Source organism: Dendropsophus ebraccatus, chromosome 1 (genome assembly GCF_027789765.1).
Source record: "Dendropsophus ebraccatus isolate aDenEbr1 chromosome 1, aDenEbr1.pat, whole genome shotgun sequence".
In the NCBI taxonomy this organism is placed as follows: domain Eukaryota; kingdom Metazoa; phylum Chordata; class Amphibia; order Anura; family Hylidae; genus Dendropsophus; species Dendropsophus ebraccatus.
This window is the reverse complement of record NC_091454.1, coordinates 24,662,571-24,681,561: the sequence shown is the minus strand read 5'-3', so window position 1 is coordinate 24,681,561 and position 18,991 is coordinate 24,662,571. Positions and strand designations below refer to the sequence as shown.

General features: G+C 44.7%; 1 protein-coding gene across 1 annotated transcript; it reads left to right on the top strand.

Annotated features, from left to right (window-relative positions):
* Positions 1 to 1,233: 1,233 nt before the first annotated feature.
* GM2A (ganglioside GM2 activator) lies at positions 1,234 to 15,646 on the top strand. Its single transcript, XM_069969111.1, has 4 exons — positions 1,234 to 1,493; positions 3,027 to 3,179; positions 9,359 to 9,541; positions 13,834 to 15,646. The coding sequence occupies exons 1-4, from the start codon at positions 1,389 to 1,391 to the stop codon at positions 13,993 to 13,995; spliced, it is 603 nt and encodes a 200-aa protein (XP_069825212.1). The 5' UTR covers positions 1,234 to 1,388; the 3' UTR covers positions 13,996 to 15,646.
* The last annotated feature ends 3,345 nt before the right edge of the window (positions 15,647 to 18,991 follow it).

Sequence of the window (18,991 nt, the reverse complement as noted above, 5' to 3'; positions counted from 1 at the left end):
CAATGGAACTGAGCTACATAACCCACACCAAACTTAGGACAAGAGCGATGCTGTATCTGGAGGGCCGTGGCCATGTTTTTCTAAGCCTGGATAGCCCTTTAATAGCTGAGGTAACTGGTTATAGGGCCGAGTGCTAGTAACACCCACCTACCTAGATGTGTAGGGTCTGTGTGTACAGCCCACTCTCCCATGCAGCAGGTTATCCCATAATACTGCCCCATAAAGTAGTTGCCCACACACAGTAGTTACCTCATTATCTCCCCCATGCAGAAGGTAATCCCATAATACTGCACCATAAAGTAGTTGCCTCCACACAGTAGTTACCTCATTATTTCCCAATGCAACAGGTAATCCCATAATACTGCCCCATAAAGTAGTTGCCCCCACACAGTAGTTACCTTATTATTCTCCCATGCCGTAGGTAATCCTATAATACTGCCCCACAAATAGTGCCACATATTGCCACCCACCAATGGCCCCCTCACTCTGGGCTGGATGAAGAGGAAACAAATAGTGACCAACTTTAGTCTGAGAAGCCATCGCTGTGAGTTACTGGATTATAACTGTAATCACTTATATAGTCCGCAGAGCCTATGTTATACTAGTACTCGGCCATGATATGGTCACTATTATATGGTGAAAGCTCAATCTTTGCCACATGCGCACGAAAGGCTATCTACACCTCTAGCAACTCTAAAATGGTGTTATTATAAGTCCTAATACAGCTATGGAGAATATCATTGTGTCACTACCAGGGGGACTTTAAAGGGGTTATCCAGTGCTACAAAAACATGGCCACTTTCTTCCAGAGACAGCCCCACTCTTGTCTCCAGCTTGGGTGGGGTTTTGCTGCTCAGTTCCATTGAAGTGAATGGAGCTTAAAGGGGTTATCCAGCGCTACAAAAACATGGCCACTTTCCCCCTACTATTGTCTCCAGTTTGGGTGGGGTTTTGAAACTTAGTTTCATTGAAGTAAATGGAGCTTAATTGCAAACCACACCTGAACTGGAGACAACAGTAGGGGGAAAAGTGGCCATGTTTTTGTAGCGCTGGATAACCCCTTTAATGGCTATAAGGGAGCAGTACAGTATAATATTCAGGTGACAAATTCGACCATGCTCAATAAAAAATGGTAATTTGCCTTTGCTACCAGCAGAGGGCAGCAGAGCACCTATGATGGCAGCCTTTATGTCCCTCCCATGTGGTCACAAGGCCTCCTATTGTTGTGTCATGTGATGTGCTGTCAGCCTCAGGGCTGGGGAGGGGGAAACCACTGCAGCATTTCCTCCTTCATGTCAGAATCTAGTGACTGTGCATAGGAGAAGCACTTATAGGGTAACCAGCACCTGCGCAGCAGACTCTGGCACTGGGCGCAGCATTCCTCCACCATGGCCCTCGTATATCACTGTCTGCTCTTTGCATGCATGGCTCTAGTGCCGCTGGTGACAACTTCAGGCATCCAAGTGAACCGACTGCAATGGAGGATCACAGCCGTAAGTTGTGAGACCATTACATGTGTCTAAGATCTAATACAGATATGACGGGTCTTTAAAGGGATTCTAAATAATTTTTTGTTTATAAATAAAGTTTATTGAAATGAGCATTTGTACACAGGACCTGTGTGTACAGTGTACTTTTGAATAAACTTTATTGATAAACAATATTACAACTAGAAAATTTTAACTTTTTTAGACTTAAGATTTTAAAGGGGTTATCCATCTTCTTCTTTCAAATCACCTTGTTTCAGAAAGTTATATAGATTTGTAATTTACTTCTATTTAAAAAAATCTCAAGTCTTCCAGTACTTATCAGCTGCTGTATGTCTTGCAGGAAATGTTATTTTCTTTTCAGTCTGACACAGTGCTCTCTGCTGCCACCTCTGTCCATGTCAGGAACGGTCCAGAGCAGGAGGGTTTTTTATGGGGATTTGCTACTGATCTGGGCAGTTCCTGACATGGACAGAGGTGGCAGCAGAGAGCACGTTGTCAGACTGGAGAAAAAAAACACCACTTCCTGCAGGACATACAGCAGCTGAGAAATACTGGTAGACTTGAGATTTTTAGTTAGAAGTAAATTACAACTCTATATAATTTCTGAAACAAATTGATTTGAAAGAAAAAGATTTTCGCTGGTGTATACCTTTAATTTATGTTTAGTAATAGGGGACAAGTAAAAGATTGCAGGGGGGTCTGACCTCCGAACTTCGTATCGGGCCCCCGGCTTCTTTGTTATGAATAGAGTCACGGGTACGGCTTCCTATGGAGCCGCCAGAGAGAGCTGAGTCTGGGAGCGTGCACACTACGGAATTCCGCCACGTCACCGCACGGGCGGATTCCGTCGCCCGTACGCAGCGGCGCGCATCTCCACCCGTACCATAAACACTATTCTATGCACGGGCGGATTCCGCATTCCGCCGAAAGAATAGACATGTCACTTCTTTCGGCGGAATCCGCCCGTGCATAGAATAGTGTACGTGCGCCGCTGTGTACGGGTACGAGACCGGCTGGGGGTACAGAGGTCAGATACCCTGCAATCTCTTACTTGTCCCCTTATCTTGTGGATAGGGGACAAGTTAATTTTACCCTGAACAACCTCCTTAAAGGGCTATACCAAGAGTTCCCGATAGAGTTTATCACCTATTCATAGGATAGATGGTAAGTAGCTGATTTGTGGGGGGGGCACTGACCCCTTGGACCCCCAGCGATTAGGGGAACAGAGATGAGTTATCTTCAAGGTTAATGGCATGAGTCCTCATACGCAGCTATATCTATGGGATGTCTGTGTTCAGACAGTGACTAGCTAAGTGTGGACTTCCTTGTTTTGGAAGTGATGAGCAGCGAGACTGGATGGGGGGCGGGGGTGGGAATGGCAGAAGGTGAGTACAGGTTTTTTCATTTATTACCAGAGTATAGTCAACAATATATATTAACAAAACGATTGTATGCTGATGTATACCTTAACGACGACATGTGACCACAAGTGTATACAGGACTATGATGTAAGTTTACTATACTATGTCTTTACAGATTAATGGTTTTTCATGGGCCAACTGTGATGCTGAAACTCTCCCTGGGAAAATAAAGACCCTGATTATTCTCCCCGACCCCTTACTGATTCCCGGGGAAATGACAGTATCCACCATCCTGAATACAAGTGTCCCGCTGACCGCTCCTGTCAAGGTAAATCCTTTTGTCTTCCTATATATATATATCATATATACTATGAGGTCATAGCAACCCCCAATTTTATAGTGCAAAGGTAGGGAACCTTGGCTCTCCAGCTGTTGCAAAACTACAACTCCCATCATGCCTGGACAGCCAAAGCTAAAGCTTTGGCTGTCCAGGCATGATGGGAGTTGTAGTTTTGCAACAGCAGGAAAGCCAAGGTTCCCTACCCCTGTTATAGTGTATACTGAAAACCTGTAGACACCAGTACAATGGTCGCAACACAATCCTTTTATACTTGTTGAGATACATTTCTGTTGCAGTGTCACATGATATAAGGAAGTGGACAAATCCTTTAAGAAATATTGATTGTACTAATGGTTTAGCCTGCAAAGAGTACAATCTTGCATATTGCTTATATAAACACATAGATAAGAGCTGCCTATGGTCTAATACCAGGACAGTCGGCTGATGTCACAATACCTGTGTATACACAACACACACGGCACAATCAGCTCTGGATATATCTGACGGTGCCCTTCATATCTGGGCGTAGGCTTACACTTCCACATAGTCCACCATATGACTATAGACGCCCACAGATTTCATATTATCAGGATCACATTATATTATCAGGATCATATTATAAGGGCTATCCAGGCTTAGAAAAACATGGCTGCTTTCTTCCAGATACAGCACCTCTCCTGTGCTGGTTTTGCAGCTCAGTTCCATTGAAGTGAATAGAGCCGTATTGTAATACCACACACAACCTTGAGGACAGGGGAGGCGCTCTTTTTGCTGGAAAGCAGATATGTTTTTTCTAATCTTCGATACCCTCCTTTAAAGTAACACTGGGAGTATGATGAAGTCAGACAAATAGTTCAGGTTTGTAATTTTTAATTATTTGGGAAAAAATATTAGTGTCTGGTGTAGCGGATGTGAGTTTTTTAGGGGAGCTGAGGTTGCTGTTTGCAGAAGTCAATGTGTTGTGTTTTATAAGATACATCTTGATATATAATAATGGGGGGTAGGAGGTGGGGGTGCAACTGGGGGCGTATATGCTGACTGCTTGAGAGGGTATATAGATACAGGGCAATAAACAGATTTGCCCTGGGTGAATGAAAGACAAACTATGGGGGAGATTTATCAATCATGCTGTAAAGTGAAACTGGCTCAGTTACCCCTAGCAACCAATCAGATTCCACCTTTCATTTTCCAAAGAGTCTGTGAGGAATGAAAGGTGGAATCTGATTGGTTGCTAGGGGCAACTGAGCCAGTTTTACTTTACACCATGTTTGATAAATCTCCCCCTATGACTCTGGATGGGGGTCTGAGCCCTAGAAGTGCCACAGTAATAAGATTCAGGGAATCCTGGCCATAATATTCCATTGAAATACATTGGAAACCCCCATATTATCGCATCTCATTGGTATGTCATATTAGGGTATAAATGGAAAAACCCTTTAAATCCCAAGATCAGCTCTGCTACATCTGCGTTCATGTCAGTGCTGATAATTTCTGCAATAACATAGGCTGAAGAAATCATGGGGTACCGGCCCCCTTCCCATAATTCTACTGTCCTCCCTTTGAGTAGGGGTTCTCCGCACCCTCGGGCATTGCAGTGGGATGCAGATGCTTGTATAACCTGCAATAATCTGACCTCAGTAACGTTACCAGATAAGGTATAGTATAGGTATTAGCAGCTCTGGCCTTTGCACTGGGCTGTAAACCTGCAGCCTGTTCTATAAGGGAAACCTATGGTTGCTTTCCTGGCTCCATCCATATTCTGCCTCCTCTCCATACAGGAATGCCTCAGGTCTAGGAAAGCACTCATCCTAGCATGGCACGTATAGTGTTAAATATGATATTTTACAGGTATTCCACCAAAAGTGCCATAGACAGCTGCCTGTTTTGCCTGCTTTCCTGCCTGTGGAGAATTTCTTGGTGTTGTTAAGCTGGCCATACACTTTCCTTGTCCCCTAGATGTGAGTCCCACCCCTGGGACCCCATCAGTCATTAGATGGAGGGCTTTCTATCTCCTTTTGACCTGTCTGGGGCTATTGAAGATGGCCGAGAAGCCCAAAAACTGGAGTTACTCAATTAGATTGTGAGCTACACCTTTTGCGTATTTCCTATTTAAAGCCATTATGTACCTTGCCGGATTCGTTTTCATTCGTCTGTGAACATTCCTAAAGTAACCTAGATGGGTATACCCCTTTAAGTCTGGGTCTGAATGTTAAGACCCCAACTGACTCACACCTGAGCAAGTCCTTACCCAGCTGTAAGTCACGTGACCAAGATGTAATGCTGCATTTACACAGAACGATTATCGTTCGAATTTTCGCATGAACGATCGCATTTGAGCGATAATCGTACCATGTAAACACAGCGAACGATCAAACGACGAGCGAGAAATTGTTCATTTTGATCTTTCAACATGTTTTTAAATCGACGCTCGTCGTTCGCTGAAAATTCGCAAATCGCTTCGTGTAAACAGCCTTTCACCGATTTACCCTATGTAAAAGATGGGCTTAAAGGGGTAGTTCACCAAAAAAAAAATTCTTTCAAATCAACTGCTGCCATGAAGTGCCAGAGATTTGTAATGTACTTCTATTAAAAAATCTCAAGCCTTCCAGTACTTATCAGCTGCTGTATGCCCAACAGGAAGTTGTATTATTTCCAGTCTGGAGAGCAGGAGAGATTTTCTATGGGGATTTGCTCCTGCTTTGGACAGTTCCTGACATGGACAGAGGAGGCAACAGAGAGCACTGAGTCAGACAGGAAAGAAAACACCACTTCCTGCTGGACACACAGCAGCTGATAAGTACTGGAAGACTTAAGATTTTTTAATAGAAGTGAATTACAAATCTCTGGCACTTTATGGCACCAGTTGATTTGAAAGAAAAATTTTTTGGGTGGACTACCCCTTTAAGCGATCTTAAAAACAATCGCAATAACGATTTTTCTTACGAATTTTCAAACGCTTTTTCTAAAGATATATTCCTCTAAACGCTGATCGTTATAAAAACCAAATTGTTGCTTCAAAATCGTTAAACGATTGGGCGAATGATCGCTCCATGTAAACGTAGCATAAGTCTGTGCGCACAGAGAGCAGTGAGAGAAGCGATCAGCTGTGTGCTTCTCTCCCTTTTTATTCTAGTCAGTGTTTAGACAAAACTTTTGACAGGTCTCTTCGACATGTCAAAAGATTTTTTAAAGGGTAGGGTGGGGAACCTTCAGTCCTCCAGCTTTTGTAAAACTACAAATCCCATCATCCCCAGACAGCCTTTAGCTGTCCAGGCATGATGGGAATTGTAGTTTTGCTACAGCTGAAGGGTTAGGGTACAGCTGAAGCTTAGGGTGAGGCCGCTCACCTGTATGACACTTCCCTGATGGACAGATAAAGTTTTCAGTCACTGATATCAGATTTTTTCACTCCAACTAACAGGTTTTGCCTGATAAACATGATTTTCTGTTGTTCTTTCTCTTCCTGATTTCTTATTATGGTTCTTGTTCCTCTTTTACTTCTGCAAAGTGAATCAGCTTAACCACAGTCCTCTGTAATGTACCCAAGGAGGAAGGAGTGGGTCCTCGAGTTCCCCGTAGTCACACCACAAGACTGTGCCACCTCCTACACTGTTCTGGTCTTTTATTGTGTCTCTATATTTCCATTTTGTATAGTATTTTGCATTACTGTAGCTTTGCATTACTTCAGGTTTCCACAGTTCATTAGATCCCCATGTGAGACCTTTTCTTCTCGCTCTGACCTACATTTGTGCAGGCAGCGTGGCCAGACGCCAGCTACATCCGGCCCCTTCATTCACATAAAAGACTTCTATTTACCCTTTTCTTGCTGTTAAAAGGGGTTGTCCAGGTTTCAGAAAAATATAGCTGCTTTCTTGCAAAAACAGCGCCACCCCTGGCTGCAGGTTGTGACTGGTATTACAATTCAGCTCCATTCACTTCACTGGAGGACAGGAGAGGTGCTGTTTCTGGAAGGAAGCGGCCATTTTTATTTAAACCTGGATAACCCCTTTATTAATGTGATTTTCATCATTAAGAAATATATGGTTTTGTATAATTATTGTATAAGGGGGTATAACATGGTTCTAGAAGCCCACCATAGCACAATGACATGTTATATGCACTGTACTATATTCACACTGTCCATTTTTTTTTTCAGCCATGCAGTTTATTGGGGGGTCCCATGCAGTTGACACCATCTATGAGATCCACATATCTTAAAGAGTTATACTTACCTGTCCAGCTGCCCCTGCAACGCAGCCCCACTCCTTTAATTTCCAGTCCTATGATTTCACAACCAGGCTCAGAAATGCCTGCTCAGCCAATCAGTGGCTGAGACAGGACACCTCCATCACCAGTTCCTGCTGTTTCGTGACATCACAGGAAGCTGGTAGAAATGGAAGACCGGTGGCTGAGAGTGAGCTGTGGTGCTGCAGCAGTGGGGGCATAGGGACGGGTAAGTATTACTTCTTTATTATGTCCCCACCACCCCCTGCCCTGCCGCTCTAGATGTTTACATTTGGCTGGATTACCCCTTTAAATAGGGCATATGAAAAGCACATGATTTAGAAGTGCGGTTATGATTCAGTACCCTAAGGTGATGGGGAACTGTGCTAAATGTTAAAGTCAGTGGTATTTCTTTTCAGTTGTTCCTTGTTCTTTCTCCATCTGTGTAGAAGACTGTGTAAACACTTCAAGGATTGTGTAAGTGCTCAAGCACACACACTGCGGGGTCACCTTTGGTTAGCCTGTGTTATTGTATGAGACATTGCCAGGGACTCCTCAACCCCTGTATACTGTAAGAGTCTCTCTTCATTGCAGATAAGATGTATTTTTACTATGTATGTAGGTTAGCTGGCTACTTCATATTCCTTCTCCTTGACTGTCTAGTCCAGGGATGGGGAACCTTCGGCCCTCCAGCTTTTGCAAAACTACAATTCCCAAAGCTTCGCTTTGGCTGTCCAGGCATGATGGGAAATGTAGTTTTGCAACAGCTGAAGGGCCAAAGGTTCCCCACCCCTGGACTAGTCTTTGGTTTCTAAGAAGCAACTGCAGGAGTCTGACAACATATTTGCAGGGATTTAACCTGATGCAGTGGCGTAGCTACCATAGAGGCATGGTAGGCAGTAGCTATAGGGCCCGTGCAGGAGGAGGGCCCGGGGGAGAAGGTAAGAGCGTGTGTCCTTCTGCTTAACCCCTTATGTACTGCAGTGTGTAAGTGACTCAATGTTCACTTACATGCTGCAACACAAAAAAAAGGGTTAACAAAAAGAAGACAGAGATCTCTGCTTCACTGCACTGATAACCTCTGACCTCTGTTCTCCAGCTGCGCAATCAAGTAGGAAAGGGAAATGAGCAGAGCTCTGTGCAGAGGTCAGGGGCAGAGCAGTAAAGCATATATATATACATATATATATGCGCAGTGATTTGTGTTGTGTGTAGGGGAGAGGGGCCCCCTTAAAATTTTTTGCTATGGGGCCCTGTGAATCCTAGATACGCCCCTGACCTGATGTATAGCTCCTATGTAGTGTTAAGCGGAGGTGTGGGACCGTTCGGGTTCGCCAGTGTTATCCAAACCCAAACGGTCGCCATTTGCAAGTTGAAGTCACCCGAGGGAGTTCTGGAAAACATGAATACAACCATACAACCACTAACTTCCCCAGACGCTGGATGTCAAATGGCAAGTATTAGGGCTTGGAGAACACTGCTGAACCCGAAGAGTTTGGCAACTACGCTCAACACTACTACTACTATGTGTGCATATGATGTATACTCCTGTATACCACACTATATACATTCTTTTACTGGATCTAAAATCTGCTCTATTCTATGAAGCAAATAAAGTGAAATCCAGATAGAAAACACCTGACTGTTTGGCCAGGTTATGTGGGTCTACGGATATGTTTGCAATATTAGTGACTACATTTGGCACACATGCGAACGTATACTTTTTTATTGTGGTCGTGATGGCCACTGAACCAACATAACAGAGACTCCCATCATCACTACCTAAAAACCACTGGACCTCCAAAACCGTCATACTGAGAAGGTTCCTTGAGGGGCGCTGTCGCTGAGTAGAAGAATGTGACCACTGTGACTGTAGTCAGGAGTATGATGGCCACCAGATGATGCTGCATGTATTAATATGTGTGGATTTTTCCTTCCCATAGATTGTAGTTACAGCAGAGAGAGAAGTTCTGGGCGAGTGGCTGAAGATCCCCTGCTTGGAAAATGTAGGAAGCTGCACCTATGATGATTTCTGTGATCTTCTGGACCAGTTAATTCTGCCGGGACAGCAATGTCCAGAACCTCTGCACACATATGGGCTTCCATGTCACTGCCCATTTCAAGAGGTGAGAACCAGCAGCTGCTGTATGCTGTATACATCTTATGCAAGGTGGAACAATATCGATATTAAAGATAAGGGAACTTAGAGTATGTTCGGGAATGTATGAACTTGAACACTTGGCATTTCACTCCTAGTGGCTGGAGAGGATGGATGCAGCCTTAGGGAGTACTGGAAAACATAGATAGGCCGTAGCCAATTTAAAGGGGTAGTTAAAAAAAAAGTTTCCTTTCAAATCAACTGGTGCCGGAAATTGCCAAAGATTTGTAATTTACGTTTATTAAAGTCTTCCAGTAGTTATCAGCTGTTGTATGTCCTACAGGAAGTGGTGTATTCTTTCCAGTCTGACACAGTGCTCTTTGCTGCCACCTCTGTCCATGTCACGAACTGTCCAGAGCAGCAGCAAATCACAGTAATAGCAATGCACTGCATGTTGCCAACTGTACCGGGCTAGAAAACCTCTCCTGCTCTCCAGACTGGAAAGAATACACCACTTCCTGCACAACATACAGCAGCTAATATGTTTTGGAAGACTTGAGACAAATTTTTAATAGAAATAAACTACCAATCTCTGGCACCAGTTACTAATCTCACTTTTTGGCACCAGTTGATTTGAAAGATATATATATATATTTTTTTACGGAACTACCCCTTAAATACCATGGGGGAGATTTATCAAACATGGTGTAAAGTGAAACTGGCTCAGTTGCCCCTAGCAACCAATCAGATTCCATCTTTCATTCGTCATACTCTTTGGAAAATGAAAGGTGGAATCTGATTGGTTGCTAGGGGCAACTGAGCCAATTTCACTTTACACCATGTTTGATAAATCTCCCCCCAAGTGAATTTACTGTAAGTTCACTCATCTCTAATATCTATCTATCTGACTACAGTAAAACCACCCAAATTTGCACAAAAAATGTCTTGTATGGGAGTGGTCATTTTAAAGAAGAAAATATACAGAAGAGCCTGCAAGCATGTACAGTGCACAAAAAAAACACATACGATGATGAAAGAACCAGAAAATCATGTGAAAATACTGGTCTCCAGCATGGTACACCCTTTCATTACTGGTCCCCAGCATGGATTCTCATCTCATTCCTAGTGTCCGGCATGGCTCTCAATCTTTTTCCTCGTCCCACACATAACTCTCCATTTTATTCATGGCTCCCTTCTCATTCTTGGTTCATAGCTTTCCCATCCTATTTACAGCCTGGCTCTTCTCAACTGTCCCTCTCAACTCAATATTCATCCCTAGCATGCCCTTTTGCTTTATCTATGTTTCTCAGGACTCCCTAAGGCGGCATCCAACTTCTCCAGATGCCGAAAGTCAAATGCCGAGCCTTCGGGTTTGGAGAATATAGTCAAACCCAGACAGTTTGGCAAGTCCACTCATCACTATGGCAGATTAAATATACCATAACCCTGGGCTGTCCACCCAACCTGCCCCCCTTTCTTAGTGCACTTAGTACCCTAGAGCAACAAACTCACTTGCATCAGTGGGCCCTCTGTGAATTCTCTATATAGTAGATAACCCGGGCGTAGCTAATGTCCCTTGGGCCCTGGTGCAAGAGTTCAACTTGGGCCCCCCCTTCCTTGACCAAGCGATGCGATAGATAGATCAAGACTGATATTACCAATAATACCAGTATATAGGAAGGAAATATTACCACCATACATATAACCGCCATACTGTTACTGACAAAATCCTGTATACTGACCAAAATACCAAGGGGCAAATATTCCAACCACACCACAACCACTACCATCACCACCATATTGTTACTGACCAAATACAGTATACTAAATCCAATAAAACACAGTACTGGATTACAAGTAGCAAATATTACCAACACATACTGACTATCATCACCACATACTGACTAACATCACCACATACTGACTAACACCACCACCTACTGACTAATACCACCACATACTGACTAACACCACCGCTGCTACTGAATAACATCCACTGTACACAGATCACTATCACATCATCCAGTCATATAGAGGCAGACCCAGCTCTACACAGGATCTGTACACCATATACATTACAGTGCAGCTACATCAGGTGACTCACAGGGGACGTCTTCTCTGATCGCAGTACTTCCCTTTTCATCTTCTTCTCCATCTGTCCTGGGCCGTTATGAGAACTTCTCCGAGCCACAAATCCACAGAATCTGCCAGACAAACATATTGGGCTCCTCACTCTGGCACCATCCTTATCTCTCTACAAACTGCACATCTATATTGGCCCCTTTACACCCTCAGTTAGTGGGTAGCCCTGACACTATGTGACCCCCTTATAGTATATGCCCCCCTCTGTGTATAGATGGCCCCTTGTTTAGTCTTCCATATAGATGGCCCCATGTGCATCTCCTTGAGAGCCCCTCTCAGTGTAGTCCCCCTTATAGATGGCCCCTTTGATGTCCCCCTTATAGATGGTCCCCTCTGTATATCCCCTATAGTATATAGCCCCCCCTCTGTGTAGTCCCCTTTTCAGATGGCCCTTCTGTGTAGTGTCCCTTACAGACTGCCCATCTCTGTGTATTCCCTCTTATAGATGGTCCCCCCCCGTATTGTCCCCCTTATGTTGCCTCCCCTTATAGATGGCCCTCTTACATTGCCTCCCATTATAGGCTGCACCCTTATGTTGCCCCCATAGATGCCCCCTGTGTTGTACACCTTAAGATGTCCCCCCCCCGCCCTTGTAGGTGGCCCCCTGTGTTGTCCCCTTACACATGCCCCTCCCTTATAGATGGCCCCTCTGTGTTGCCCCCCTTATGTTGCCCCCATATGGATGCCTCCCTTATGTTGCCCCCCCCTTGTAGATGCCCCCACTGTGTTGTCTCCTTATACATTCCCCCCTATGTTGCCCCCCATGTAGATGCCCCCACTGTGTTGTCTTCTTATACATACCCCCTACCCTATGTTGCCCACCCTTGTAAATGCCCCCCGTGTTGTCCACTTATCTTGTCACCCTTGTCAAGCAGATAAAAACAAAGGGGGGAAAAAAACAACAACAGCTCACCTTTAACCTCGCTCCCGCGTCGCAGCTCCCTTCTCATCGCTTTTTCTGCGGTGTTGGATGGCCCTCGGCTGATGCTGGCTCCTTCCTTGCATCCCCTGCGCCCGTTCGCCCGCTCTCCCGGACCCCCGGCTGATGCTCCGCTCCCTGGCGGTGTCCCCGGGATTCCCCTGCAGCACATGCACCAGGAAGGTCAGTGTGCGCCAGGGCTGTTACTTCCGGGTCAGGGAGCAATCCCTGACCCGGAAGTAACAGCCCCGGTGCACTCAGCTCCCTGGTGCGTGTGCTGCAGGGGAATCCCGGGGACACTGTCAGGGAGCGGAGCATCAGCCGGGGGTCCGGGAGAGCGGAGCGGCGGGCGCAGAGGATGCAAGGAGGGTGCCAGCGTCAGCCGGGGGCCTGTCCTGGGGTCGGGGAGAGCGGAGCAGCGGGTGCAGAGGATGCAAGGAGGGGGCCACGGGCCCCCCTCCGTGGCGGGCCGAGTCGCAGCGGCGACCGCTGCGACCACGGTTGCTACGCCACTGGTAGAGAATCTATACTCTCTATATAGTATAGTAGATGGTGCTCTCTGTGCATTCTCCATATAGTAGATGGCCCCCTGCGTATGTCCCCTGCAGTAAATGGAACCCTCTGTGCATCCCCCATATAGTAGATCGCCATTGTTCACTGTCCAATGTCTCTATGGAAGCAATGTCTAGTGCAGAGGTCTTGGCAGTGGGGTGCCGATGAGTAATGTATGACCCCCATATTACTGGTTACAGAAAGTTACATGGATTTGTAAAATACAGTACTCCAGTACTTTTCAGCTGCTGTATGCCTTGAAGGAAGTGGTGTATTCTTTCCAGTCTGACACTGTGCTCTCTGGGGCCACCTCTGTCCATGTCAGGAACTGTCCAAAGCAGGTAAGGTTTCTAAGGGGATTTGCTACTGCCCTGGACAGTTCCTGACATGGACAGAGGTGGCAGCAGAGAACAGTCAGACTGGAAATAACACATAAGTTCCTGCAGGACATACAGTAGCTGATAAGTACTGGAAGGCTTGACATATTTAAATAGAAGTAAATTACAAATCTATATATAACTTTATGACACCAGTAAATTCTTTGGAATACCCCTTTAATTGTTACCTATGAACTTTCTTAGAATACATAAAAAAAATACACAAACATCAATGATGTGATCTGTGCAGAGGTTTTATCACGTTGTATTTGTCATCACTACATAATGGAAGATTGTAACCTATAATTCTATTTTCTCCTTATTTTGAAGGGTTCCTACTATCTTCCTGTCACCAGCTTTGAAGTTCCGAGTATGGCCATCCCGTCTTGGTTCGCCAAAGGCAATTATCGTGTAAAAGTTGTTGTCAGCCACGATGACCAGGAGATTGGTTGCAGCAAAATCACCTTTTCTCTAGCCGGTTCCTATGTCTGAAGGAAAGTGGGGACAGTTGACCGCGGACGTGACGCCCTCTTCTGGCGCTAACTTCATGTTATACATGGAACAGGATGTGTCAAGGGCTCCAAAACAGAATAATTCCACGTAAATGTTCTTTTCCTTTGCTAATGCTTCCTGATGTTTTCTAACTTTTATTACCTAGGTGTAAATAATATTGTTGGCCACAAAGGTGTCCTGGATCCTTCTATGGCAATAATCTGTAATTTAGGAGATTATACACAGCAATAAATAGATTAGCACTGACACAGGGTTGGAGTGAAGTGGGGATAAATCACTAAACCAAGTAAGTGTCGTGCCTAAGATGTCATTGTCTAGGAAAGGCGGGTAACAGAATAGCGGCCATTACTGCTTCCACAGAGGCCATCATTTATCTTCCTGAATGGCAAATAACACATCCCCTATGTCAGGATGACGAAGCTTGGTGACAACCAATATGGCTGCCATGACAGGTCCCATTGGAGGCATATAAACAATAACAGCTATATATAATTGTTAACAATCTGACAGACTAATATACACAAGGGGGGAGATTTATCAAACATGATGTAAAGTGAAACTGGTTTAGTTGCCCCTAGCAACCAATCAGATTCCACCTTTCGTTTTCCAAAGAGTCTGTGAGGAATAAAAAAATGGAATCTGATTGGTTGCTAGGGGCAACTGAGCCAGTTTCACTTTACACCATGTTTGATAAATCTCCCCCTAGGTACTTTTTTTATTACCCGTATTAGAGGCAATGTAGACTTGAAGGGGTCGTATCATTAACAAAACTGAGTCTAACCTGAGGCAATATGTGAAATTTAAACATATTTCAAATGTACTAAAACTGTCCTGTATGAGAGCTATAGACTTAATACACCCCCATGTACCTGTGTTGCATCGCCCTTGGTTACAATCCAATAAGGTGGGCCGGGCATTCTAAGTTCAACTGCAATCTCCAGGAAGTATTGGAAGTTGGTCTCCACTAAAAACAGCATATTTGTCCATATATATATATGGTTCACATCTCATTTTGCCAACTTTGCTTCATGACACTTTTAAAGCAAATGGGACTTGCTGCCAGGGTCTGTTTGCCTCCTGGTGCTGTTTTTTGTTTGGAAAAAAATATCTTTTATTCTGGTGGCAAGGGGTCAAAGAGGCGGGGTCTAAAGCAGCCATGCCCTAGGCCTGCAACGCCTCTCTTTTCTTGCCACCCTACCTCTTTTTAGCTATGCTCCAGGAGAGGGTAGCAAGACAACAGTGGAGTTGCGGGCCTAGGACACAGATTTTCTAGGCCAAGTCTTTTTGACCCTGTGCCGGCAGAATAAGAAAATGGGGGGGAGGGTTCACAGATTTGCTGTAAAGAAAGCCTGTAATAAACTTCCAACATTGGAATCACTGGTGATGTTGGAAGATACTATGTGACGTGCTGTAACCTGGTCTATGACACTGGAACAGATTTGGGCCATGTAACAAGTAACACAATGACGTGTGTGCCGCCTAACAGCAGCAGCTGAAGCTATGTCTCTGGAAGACTCACATGTGCCTTGGCTGTACAGGATGTAAATGTATTTTTGTTTTTTTGGATTAATAATAACTAATGATGTCACAGGGTAGTGAAGGATTTTAATAAAATACCCTCATATAAGTATTTTGCTCAGTTTGTCCTTCATGTAATATACTATGGTTGTGACTCTGCTATGTCTTTTGTTTACCAATCAGTAGCTTGGCTGCCTCACACTACACCTACACTGACACCTATTCCTTCTAGCACTTTCCTCACCGATAGGAGGTTAGTCCAGGTCACCCCTATTTAAGCTTTACTAGTTCCTGGTGGAAAGTCTTTTCCTAGTCTTCTAGTAGTTGGTTGTAAGAGAGATAGACAACGCGAGTGTCCTTGCTGGAGCTTATGCCTGGGCCTGGCCTGAAGGCCAGGGCCCTTGGCAGGGACAAGAGATAACCGATTCTTATGAGATACTTCCTGATAAGAAGCATGCAGTGCTAAACCCACAGGTGGGGTAACTACCTGGGATACCGTGTCTATGCCTCGGGTTAATTTCCTTCAACCTAGGTAGGACAATCCATTCAAAAAGGATTTGTCTGCAAGGAATAAAGTACAAGCAAGCCGACGAACTCCATTGATTCCTGCTCGACCTTCTTGGGGAACCTTAAGAGGTTTAGACCTGTCCAGTTATTCAAGTCCGGCACTCGTACTACCAGACCTGTCCGTGGGCTCTTCTGGCAGAAGGCTGTGGTATATCTATGTTCTAAACCATGAGAGTCTTCAAGCAGGTCACTAACTTATACCACACATTGCCCCAGCAGACTTCAGCACTAGACAAGGCCTGGCGCCACCGTGAGTGGGTACAACCCAACACCTAGCCCACTGCTAACAACACCTAGTAACCCCCAGGTTACTGCATACCGACAACCCAAATTCTTACATTGTTAGATGGCCAGGCTGCCTGACTGCGGTACCCAAGGACCAGTCTTGAGGTTGCAGATCATCTGGTTTATTCCCCCCAAAAAATCTATTTTTTCCCCAATGAATTAAGTGGAGAAGCAGCTCTGTGTGCCCACATAGTTGGGGTAATCGGACCCTCACTGATTGATAGAATGAGCCAGGAGATGCATGCTGAAGGAGATGGATTGAACAGTAAGTCTATGGAGCTGGTGACCTACAGCAAGAAGGGGCGAGAAAGCGCTTAGCTACGCTCTTCTATAGACTCATTCTAGCAACTGCTAGAGCTAACTCATGACGCACGTCTTCTTGGTGACCGCTACCAATCTGAGCCCAGGAACGTGTGCAGTACTCCTGATCAGTGAAATTAACACATTGTAGAGAAAAGATAGGGAAAAGCAGAGGCAGAGAGAGAAGAGGCTGATTAGGTAGAGCTAGAAGAAAGTTTGAGGAAAGTGATTGTGTAATCCAGGGAGGAGGAACCTTCAGCCATTGGCGGACGTATCACTTGTGCAGCCTGTTCAGCTGCACATGGTCCCAGGCCAATAGAGGGGCCCACCAGGCTCAAATTCTAAAGTGTCAGCTCAGCATGTCACATGTCTGTAGTGGCCCCCCCCCAGGCGGCATCAGCACTGGAAGTGCTGGCCCTCTGCTCCTGTGGGGCCCACTTAGTGACTGGATGCTGTGCCCAGCCGAGGCTGGTTCTCCTCTCTCCTCCTTTCCTTCTGCACACTAAGGCCTGTACAGACTGCAGTACAGTCCTTTAGCAGGCCCTGGCATCTGTGCTGTCCTGTAGGGCCCTTCCAAGAAACCAGGAAACATGTATCGGATACCCAGCCATACATATGTGTGCGCCGTTAAGGCAGAAAGGTGAAGAAACTAATAGGTTATGGAGGCCCAAACACATTTTTTGCACAGGGGCCCTTTACAGTCTGTGTCTGCCCCTGCTTCCAGCTGTTGCAAAACTACAATTCCCATCATACCTGGGCAGCCAAAGCTTCAGTTTTGCAACAGCTGGAGGACCGAAGGTTCCCCGTCCCTGGTGTATTCTGTATAGCTGCAAAATCGCTCTTGTCACTTTGTGTCCACAGCTCTCCTGGGTGATTTTAACCCTTTGAATGACCTGTCAGGTGACATCTTCAATGCTTTCTTAAAACCTTTTTTTTTAGGATAAAAAATTTGATTATACGTCAGTCATCCAACTAGATTGGTTAACACAGAGTTCACACAGTTAACACAGAGCACTTTGAGAATGCACTTTTTAAAGTGTCATTGTTGTTATAACTTTCAAAATCTAAATCAACAGTAGATGTGATATAAAGCATGTGTGCAATATACATTCATTATTTTGTGGTTGTTATCATGCTGTAAAACAACGCTATACTTACCAGAATTCCAGGTCCAGTCTTCAGAAGCTTTTTAGTCTTGTGCTGGTTGAAAAAAGAGACTTAATACAGGAATTCCGGCCAGTACAGAGAGTCATTGCTCAATGTGTCCATCAATCACATGACTGCCTTGTCTCTGTGAGCGCTCAGATGGCCTGGGATACATGGGATTTTCTGTGTTTAGACCCTTTGGGAAAAAAAAAAAAAAAAAAAAGAGTCAGAAAACAGGAAGTGCCGTGTTTTCCATGATAACTAAAATAAAATAAAATGTATATTGCAAACTTGCTTAATTTCACATCTTGATTTAGGTTTAGAAAGTTATAACGACAGGGACCCTTTAACTTCTGGAACAAGCACAAACCCTCCTAAGAAATAAAATGCATCATAGCAGCGACCCTTTAAAAATTGTACGGATCATAGAAGGTAAAAATAATTACGCCAAAAATCAAAACTTGACAAATCAGGAAATGGTTTTTAGTATTTTTAATATTTTACGGCCGTATTTTGCCCTTATTTATACATTGTGTGAACATGGCCTAATACTGTATATTATTTTGTAAGTGATGGGTAATTTGTTTTTTATTTGTGATCGGACCACCTTACGGGGTCCAAGTAATAGATTTCCCCTTTTAGGCCATGTTCACACAATGTAAAAATTAGGGCAAAATACGGCCATATTTGGATAAATATGGCCTGAAATAATGTTCTTTATTTCTGGCCGTATTTATCCAAATATGGATGTATTTTCCCCTTATTTTTAGGTTTTGTAAACTAGGCCTTAGTTTACTCTCTGCGATATATTTCAGTCTTTATGAGCACCGTGGGGTATACTACCTCTATTATATGTATCTTGTGTGGCTGTTTTATATTCTGCTCTGGTCCTTGAGATTATTTGCTTCACATAGATGCCATTTGTGCCCCCTCCTACACCACAGATGCACATCATCCCTATATAGTTGCCAACAGTCCCGGTTTTGCTGGGACTGTCCCGATTCTAAAGGAGACAGCCCCGGCAAAACCATGTCCGGGGCATGTCCTGGAAAGCCCCACCCCTGTCGCGAGAAGCCCTGCCCCCTTCCAGAGCGAGTGATGTCACTCATGTAGAGCAGGGAGAGAAGTCCCTGGGGGACTAGAGGAACCATACTGGTGA

Coding starts and splice junctions, on each gene's coding strand:
- GM2A (XM_069969111.1), top strand. CDS start 1,389: ATGGCCCTCGTATATCACTGTCTGCTCTTTGCATGCATGGCTCTAGTG. Junction 3,180..9,358: donor CGCTGACCGCTCCTGTCAAG/GTAAATCCTTTT, acceptor TCCTTCCCATAG/ATTGTAGTTACAGCAGAGAG. Junction 9,542..13,833: donor GTCACTGCCCATTTCAAGAG/GTGAGAACCAGC, acceptor CTTATTTTGAAG/GGTTCCTACTATCTTCCTGT.